This window comes from Thamnophis elegans, chromosome 2, assembly GCF_009769535.1.
Source record: "Thamnophis elegans isolate rThaEle1 chromosome 2, rThaEle1.pri, whole genome shotgun sequence".
Classification (NCBI taxonomy): domain Eukaryota; kingdom Metazoa; phylum Chordata; class Lepidosauria; order Squamata; family Colubridae; genus Thamnophis; species Thamnophis elegans.
In genome coordinates this window covers 86,438,249-86,446,344 of record NC_045542.1, presented here as the reverse complement: position 1 = coordinate 86,446,344, position 8,096 = coordinate 86,438,249, and the positions used below count along the sequence as shown (strand labels likewise).

The 8,096-nt window shown below is 41.3% G+C and overlaps 1 protein-coding gene across 1 annotated transcript; it reads left to right on the top strand.

The window, feature by feature from the left end:
- Positions 1-3,952: 3,952 nt before the first annotated feature.
- NEUROG1 (neurogenin 1) lies at positions 3,953-4,639 on the top strand. Its single transcript, XM_032208554.1, has one exon. The coding sequence runs from the start codon at positions 3,953-3,955 to the stop codon at positions 4,637-4,639; it is 687 nt and encodes a 228-aa protein (XP_032064445.1).
- The last annotated feature ends 3,457 nt before the right edge of the window (positions 4,640-8,096 follow it).

Sequence of the window (8,096 nt, the reverse complement as noted above, 5' to 3'; positions counted from 1 at the left end):
TAGATAATAGCCGATTAGAAAAAAAAAATAGATTAGAATTATTTTGAACTAGTTAACCCACAGTGTGAAAAGTTGTGGCAGTTACTTTTCTACTTCAAATGTTAATAAAAACGTGACAGTGCACATTTCTAATGGGGTGGGAATAAATGGACATAAACTGAATGCAGAAGTCCAGAAACTAGCAACATTAGAGGATTTCCCAATTTATAAACTGGAAATAGTGGTATCTCCTTATAAAAACTTGACTGAGTCATTGATTATATTTCTCTCACGTTTCTGAGGCAACTCAAGCTGGCACACAAGACCTCAGGGGCAGTTTTGGCTGAGATGGGTTAGCCTGAAAACATCAGCCAGTTCCATGGTGGCATAAAAACTTGAATCTGGATTTCCTTGGTGTATAGCCAATGTATCATGCAAAAAGATATTACTGTACATTATTATTATAAAATTATCATTTGCATTATTTCCTTATAAGACAAAACCTTAATTACAAATTAGAGGGATTATAAGTGTTTTATAATGCACGCATTTTATAACACCTAAAATATTTAAAACACTTTCATATTCTACTTCTCTACTGATGGTTCTACCAGGAACTTTTCCACCAAGAAAAAGAAACCAACTAAACAAAGTCAAGATGTGTTGAAAGGCTATGGGATGGCAATAGATGACAAACAACATGAACAATGGAAGCTGGGGTGGGGGGGATGTAAGGAAGAATCTGGAAGAAAGCCCACCTGACTGGCAACCTGTAAAGAAATAACATAGGTAATTGGCCTCAATTTCAGAATATTAAATATAGGAGGATCTACTACTTGGCACTTCTGAAAAACTTTGCCAAGACTTGCCCCAGTCTGAGAATCGGACATGATTGAATTGAAGGGGTGGAGGGGAGGATGGGATGTAACACCCGTCTTCTGCAGACTTAAGGAAAAAGTACTCAAAAGTTCTTTGAGTCAAGCTCAACTCCTGAACACATCTATATTATATTCTGACAACAATATGAAGATGGTTTGTCATTGCCTTCTTCCAAAATGTTTGTGTTGGATTTTGTTTTACTGTCCTAATGTAGCCTATAAACAGGTTGGCTTAGTGGTGCCATCTAGCTCCTTAGTGAAAAAGGACACAACATAGCTTTTAGTTTTAGGATGCAGCTTTTCAAAGCAAAGGACTTTGGTTGAGGAAGGATCACTCTGTTAAAATTTACACCCTAGTCGCCTAGTGTGTTTGTACAAGGCAGAAGTACATTTCACCTAACTGAACACATCACTCGCAAGTGCAATCTACATCTGCGTAACTGAATTTACATTGGTATCCTTCTTGATTGTTCCACAACTCAACCACTTCAGATAGTAGCATCCAGCTGTCCTTGTCTAACTTCAAAAAAGCCCAAACACCCCCCTCCCCAAACCTGATTAGTACTCAATGAGGCACCTAGGAACCCAATCTAGGAAATTGAAAAAAGAATCAGAAAGTAATAGCAAATTGCTTCTGTGTTGTGGTCAAATCACCCAAACCAAATCCTACAAGACTTTTGATGGTTTTAAAAGGTGTTTAACACTGAACTTTTCCTGGTAACGTTTTAGTGATGCTTTTCTATGCCATTTCCTTCTTTTTCTGTCTATTTTTGTTATTTTTCTAGTTACACTTTATGTTGTTGTCAATTTTATTACATGGTGCCTATCATTCTAAACCACTAAGTATTGCAAGTCTGTAGTAAGAAATCCAATCACTAAATAAATTATAAAATAAATGTTGACTGAATCACTAAGAATCAGGTGTGCTGTTTCTTTTATTCTTTCACTTTAAAAAAAATGCTGAGACACTTCACAATGCAAAAGAACCGCTTTCATAAAGTAACTGTGTTGTTGCCTACATTTAATCAAGCAAAGTTATATTGCCTGCTTTCCAAATAGATGTAGATTAGAACTTGGCAGTGGGTGAAACTATTACTATCCCAAACTGACTTGGACAAAATGCTTTTTAACCTCTTAGGATAATTTATAACAATTTAAAACCAATACTTAGCCATGTTTTAATACCAAGCACCTTCCACTTGATATTGCGAAAACACACCTCCGCCTTATATATACATACCACAAAGTAAAGAAAGTGGATGGAATCCCAAAAGAGGATAAATCCACATCATTGTTAATTTTTTTTCTCCATAGGCAAGGATAATGGGTAGAAAAGAAGGCGCGCTTGTTTGTTTTATTCTGAGTTTTGAACTCTGCAAAAAGCGCTATGTTCTCAGCCGAAAATAAAGACGCGGTAATGTATTTTTCTTTTTTTTTCTTTTTCGTGCAAAACGAAGAGCCTTCCCGACTATTCTTGAAAGTTTCCTAAAGACAAGCGCTAATTAGAAATCTCCCGCCCCGTCTCTCTCTCTCTCTCTCACACACACACACACACACATACAAACACACAAACACAGAGCATCTAATGCGGCAGGTAAAAGAGAATGACAGGAACTCGATGCCCCCTTTGACACTATTATGATCGCGATTATTTATTCCTCATTCTATTCAACGGGCAGGGGGTCGAGTTCTCCCGGCCGGCGACATCGCTTTTGTTATTTCCTGATGCCTTCAGCCAGATCACGCCGCGCTTCATTCACCGAGGCTCAGAAAAGAGCCCTGCTTCCCCCCCCCAAAAAAAAGAATAAAATCAAACCAAAGGCAAAAAAAAGGGAGACCCGAAAAAAGCCAAGCGGGCGCCCCCCCTCCCTCCCTCCTCCCCAATGCCCGTTTGGCGCAAGGCTGAATGGCCAGTAATGCCGCCTTCCGAGCGGGAGGGACCGGCTCGCCAGGGCTCCTGTGGGGGACTTGTGCCTCCGGCCCGAAGGCTAATCACTTTGTTCCTCCTTCGCCCCCCTTCCCCTTTTAATAGACTAATGAAGCTCAAAGGAGGCGGCTTAGCCTAGTGATAGCTCACGTGGCTCGCCGGCCTTGCTCGCTCGCCATTGGGTCGCCGTAATTATAGGCACACTCCCGGGAGAGAACGGAATCCTCGGCACATAAATTATGCAAAGGAAGGAAAGTGCAGCACGGGGCAGACCTGATGCCTTGATTCATTCATGCCGCCGGAGATCGCGGGGGGGGGGTGGGGGTTGGGGGGGATCGAGCAAAAAGGAGAGAAGAGAGTTGGGGGGGGGAAGGGCGGCGAGGGGCGAGATCTATTGTTTTACAAGGGTATATAAGATAACTGAGGCCAGTCGTGTGCCAAATCCGCTGCTCGCGCGACCTGATAGCGGCAGAGATCCCTCCGACAGACGAGGGCTGTCACGTGTCCTCTCCTTTCGCTTTCAGCCGAAATCCTGGTTTCCCAAGTCTCCAAATTAACGTTTGGAACCTGGGCTGGCGGGCGGGCGAGCGAGCGAGCGTGCGTCGTATGCGTGGACCGCCGCCTTGAGCGCGCTTGAAGTGAGTATGAAGCAAAAAAAAACAACAACTTCAAACAGGGAGCTGTTATTGCTGGCTGGCTTCTGAGATAAATTAAGGCGTTCAGATAGGAGGGGCTGCAATTTGGTTACCTTATACATTTTTAAAAAGGATACATTTGGACTTCCAATCGTTCTTGAGAGGAGACGACCCCAGTGTAAACACTCTTGGTTGATTCGAAGTTTAAATTCAGAGCTTCGTTTTTTGGAAAGTTTTTCTCAACTTCTCCCATTTGTTTACCTCAGAAACTCATTTTAACGAGTATTCGTTTCTTCATTCGTGAAGATATTCATTCATTTCTTTCTGTTTAAAAATATTTCCCCCTTTCTAAAAAAAAGTTCATTTTTTAGTTCCCTCTTGTTTCATCTTCAGCTCAAATCTTCCTTCTTCACCAGCCTGGTAGCCTCCAAATCTGCCAGTGTCTTCTGACTGTGGGTGATGGGAGCTGTGTCATCACATTTTCTGAGTATGCAGCCTTACAGCTACTCACTGCACCTTCTTCTCCTCACAGGATGTCCTCTGCTTTGGAGACCAGCTACTCCGACCTTGACAACAGCAGTGACGTGTCCTTTTGTATCACAGATGATGAAGGGAGCCTTGGGGGCTTACAGATCCCTTCCCTGGCCTTTCCCAAACATCTTGCCTCCCCAGAGCCTGGTTCCCAGAGGTGCGAAGAAGAGAAAGAACGGGGGAAGAGGCGCAGGGGCCGCACCAAGGTCAAGAACGAATCTGTCCTTCACACCATCAAAAAAACCAGGCGGGTCAAAGCCAACGACAGGGAACGCAATCGAATGCATAATCTCAACGCAGCCCTGGATGAGCTCCGGAGCGTCCTGCCCACCTTTCCAGATGACACTAAATTGACTAAGATTGAGACCCTGCGCTTTGCCTATAACTACATCTGGGCTCTTTCGGAAACCCTGCGGCTGGCTGATCAGTGCCTTCAGAAAACCCCCAAAGCGATGGTGCTGCCCAGTTTCTTGGCCTCCACCGATCCACCCAGCCCAGGCAGTGATGCAGGATCCTGGATTTCCACAGCATCTCCTGCCACCTCTTCTCTCTCTGCCTGCACTTCAAGTCCCAGCAGCCCAGCCACCTCCGAAGACTATTGTTATGGGCCTGGTGACGGTCTCTTCTCCTTCCACAGCCTGCCCAAAGACTTGCTCCAGAATACAGCTTGTTTTGTGCAGTACCATTAAAAGGCAGAAGGCAACTTGTGAGCAAGGGTATTCGCCTCCCACAAGGAAAAGTTCCCAAGCAGTCAGTGCTTATTCTGGGGACTTGATCCAGCTGGGTTTTCTCTAGATACAAGCAGGCTGGGGGGGAAATTGTACCTTGATTTCTCAAATATCAAAGTCCTGTATTTTCCCATCCTGAAAGTCAAGGATGAATAATACTAGGAGTGTTTGCATACATTATACACCAAGATAGGGAGGCTGTGATAAAGCAGTGTGTTTAGGCTGGCCTATAACCTAGCCTTTTGAACAAACCTCTCCCCGCTGCTATAAAAGCAGGCTTTAGCCCAGAGTATAGCTTTATTTCTCTCCCCCCCCCTTTTTTTTTTACAGGTTTTATTCCATAACTCTATCCCTTTTGCACTTTTCTACATTTCACAAATCCCACTTTGTTTCTTTCCTTTTCAATCCTGAGCTCTTGGGGGCATCTATATGATTTAGAAAAGGAGGTGGGGGAGGACAGATTTGCTGCTACAGACAAGGTGAAAAGTCAATTTTACAATTTGTAGGACTCTAATGAAGAAAAATGAGCATGAAAATTTGGTTTGAACGCCCTGACAATGCAATGAAAGGGCTTAGAGAAGGCGGATTCAGCTGGGTGCATGGGCCTCCTGCTAGGGACTTAGCGTGCCAAATGCCCAATAGACTCCTAAGGCTCAGGATGCAGTTTTGCCCGTCCCAGGCAAAGCTCTGAACCCTGAGATGATCAGTCCTGAAAGAAGGCAAACTAAAATCAGCTGTTGTGGCTCATGACTTTCACTCGTCTTGTACTTGAGTAGAACCAGAAATGGGGCATTCATCGACCGGCTCCAATGTTGTTTTAATTTATTCAAAAGCTTTCATTCCTATGAAAATTGTATTTTTGTAAATAAAGAGCTTTATTCTTATGATATACATTATCTTAAAATCAGATGCTGTACTTTTTTTAAAAAAAAAGTTGGATGTAAATAAACATCTTTAATATCTGTAACTTCTGTGCCTCTTCATTATTTTTCTCTGTCTCTTCCCTCTGACAGCTTCTACCTTCTACGTTCCTAAAATGTGTTACTGTTTAGAAAAAAAAGAGGAGATGCATTCTATTAATGAACTGGGAAATTGCACTGTGGCCTAAAGGCAAGATAAAAATTGAAAAGCACTTACCTGTGAATCAGTCTTAACTTTACAGAATTCTCCTGCATCACCTAAACTTTAAACCCAAGTGGAGGCCATTAATGCTCACAAAAAAGCAAATTAAAAGTGTTAGCCTCAGTTTAGCTCTCAGCATGAGACTACCTGTGGGGATGCACACTTTAAAAAGAGAAAGGGGGAGTTCTTTTGGTGCAAGAAATATCAGCTGGCAACAGATTTTCAAAGAAAAAGGGATTAAAAGGATCAATAAAAACTGACAATTAGGTAGAAAGAGGAAAGTGACAGGTGGATGCCTAGAGCATTGGGGTTGGAAGGCTTTATATTTTTGCCCTTTTAGAAGCGACACTAAAGCTTTTTTAAAGATTTCAAGCTCTTAATCCTGTCTACATTTTTAAAAAATGGCTTGATTCTGAATTGTTAAACAACAAACATTCCCATTTCACGTGACTTCCAAACGTTGTTCTTTATTATTACAAAGTCTTGATGAAAGTGTTAAAGAGAGGTATTCCTAGTTTTATTGCATACGCTCATATTTTAACGGCCAACATTGTATTCTTCTGCAACATGCATCAAAAGCATTGAAACATTAAACTACAGCTCTTTAGGGAACATTAAACTGAGAATTACCAACCATTCAAATTTATCAATGATCTAGAATATATATCTATGTCTTCTTAAGCCAAATCAGTTATGTCTGGCCATAATTGCAGGGGAATTGTTCACCCTGATCTTTTATTAGCTTTGTCTCATTCTTTAGGCTCTTTGCCTTGTCTCCTTTGGTACCTTTTAGTCAAAATTTAGCTTGTAGCTAAGTTATACATGGCAGAAATACATCCTTCTTGCATATCAACTGGCAGAGCAGAAACAACTAGGAATAGGTGAATTCATGAGCTATCAAGGGATGGCATCTCCAGAGCAAATCTTTGGAGTAGAAGTCCAGGGACCAATTAGCAGATTGAAACCTCTAATGCTGGAGAGATCTGACAATGCATTTTGATGTAGATGTAAGTAGTAAACATTATTTTAAAAATAAGGACTCCTGGAAGCTCATTAAATCAGAATCAAAATTTACTTAGCCTTCCCTAGGGATATCAATAAAAACAAAAAGAAATGTAAAGTCTTACACTTAAGCAAGAAAACCAAAAGCACACATAGATTAGGTGAAACCAGGCTTAATAGCAGTAACTGTGAGAGGGATCTTGGAGTCTTATTAGACAATCAGCTAAATATGAGCTAGCAGTATGCAGCGGCAGCCAAAAAAGCCAATGCAATACTAAACTGCATTAACAGAGGGATACAATCAAGATAAGTCAGGTACTAATACCACTCTATAAAGCCTTAGTATGACCACACCTAGAACACTGCATCCGGTTTTGGTCACTACAGTATAAAAAGATATTGAGACTCTAGAAAAAGTGCAGAGAAGAGCAACCAGGATGATTAGGGGACTGGAGACTAAAACCTATAAAGAACGTTTACAGGAACTGGGCATGGATAGTTTAGTGAAGAGAAGGACCAGTGTTCCAATATTTGAGCAGCTACCACAGATATGTTCCTTCCAAATCTCTTAATCTAATCTAAACTCCAAATTAGATTAATCTAAAATCAAACAGTTACAGAATTCTTAAGTTCTGTAGGATTCTAGGTATGGTAGCTAGGTTGAGACCTTATTTTCAAGGAAATTATTCCTTCTGTATTTCAACATGGATATTTTAGAAAATTCATTTTAGAAAGTTCCAAACTTGTTGGAATAAGATTGTGAAGCAGATCTGATCGTTCACTGGTTACAACTGCTGAGATTTCTGTTTTCTGATGTACGTAATGTGCATTACATGTAGATACTGGATTTCCCAGAAAAAGGGACTATAATAAATCAATGTGCAAAGATTATGTAAAATATTCATATTTCAAAAGAGTGCGTAAGAATGTGCTAATTTGACCAGCCATATGTACTCACAGTATATGGGACTACTTTCCTGATTAACAAGTATTGAAAGGTGCCTATTTTAACGATTACCATGTCCTAGCCCCAAGAAAGTCAGTCTTCTATGCTGTACGCAGACAGACACACAATTTCTTCTTTGGGATAATTTGCTACTTGAAATCAGGCTTGATCTCCATTCCCCCCCACCCCCAACAATCCTGTTGTGTTTTAGGACTGCTGTCAAACCCTAGTTAAAAAAAACTTGGGTGGTGGGCTGGAATCTAATGTAAATTAGAAGCCCCAACCTGGTTTGTGTTTAGATGTCTTAATTTTGGGTGGCCCTTGTTTGTCTCTGAATACATTTGTGTT

Bases quoted from the DNA above. Each gene is read 5' to 3' on its own strand.
- NEUROG1 (XM_032208554.1), top strand. From the start codon at position 3,953: ATGTCCTCTGCTTTGGAGACCAGCTACTCCGACCTTGACAACAGCAGT.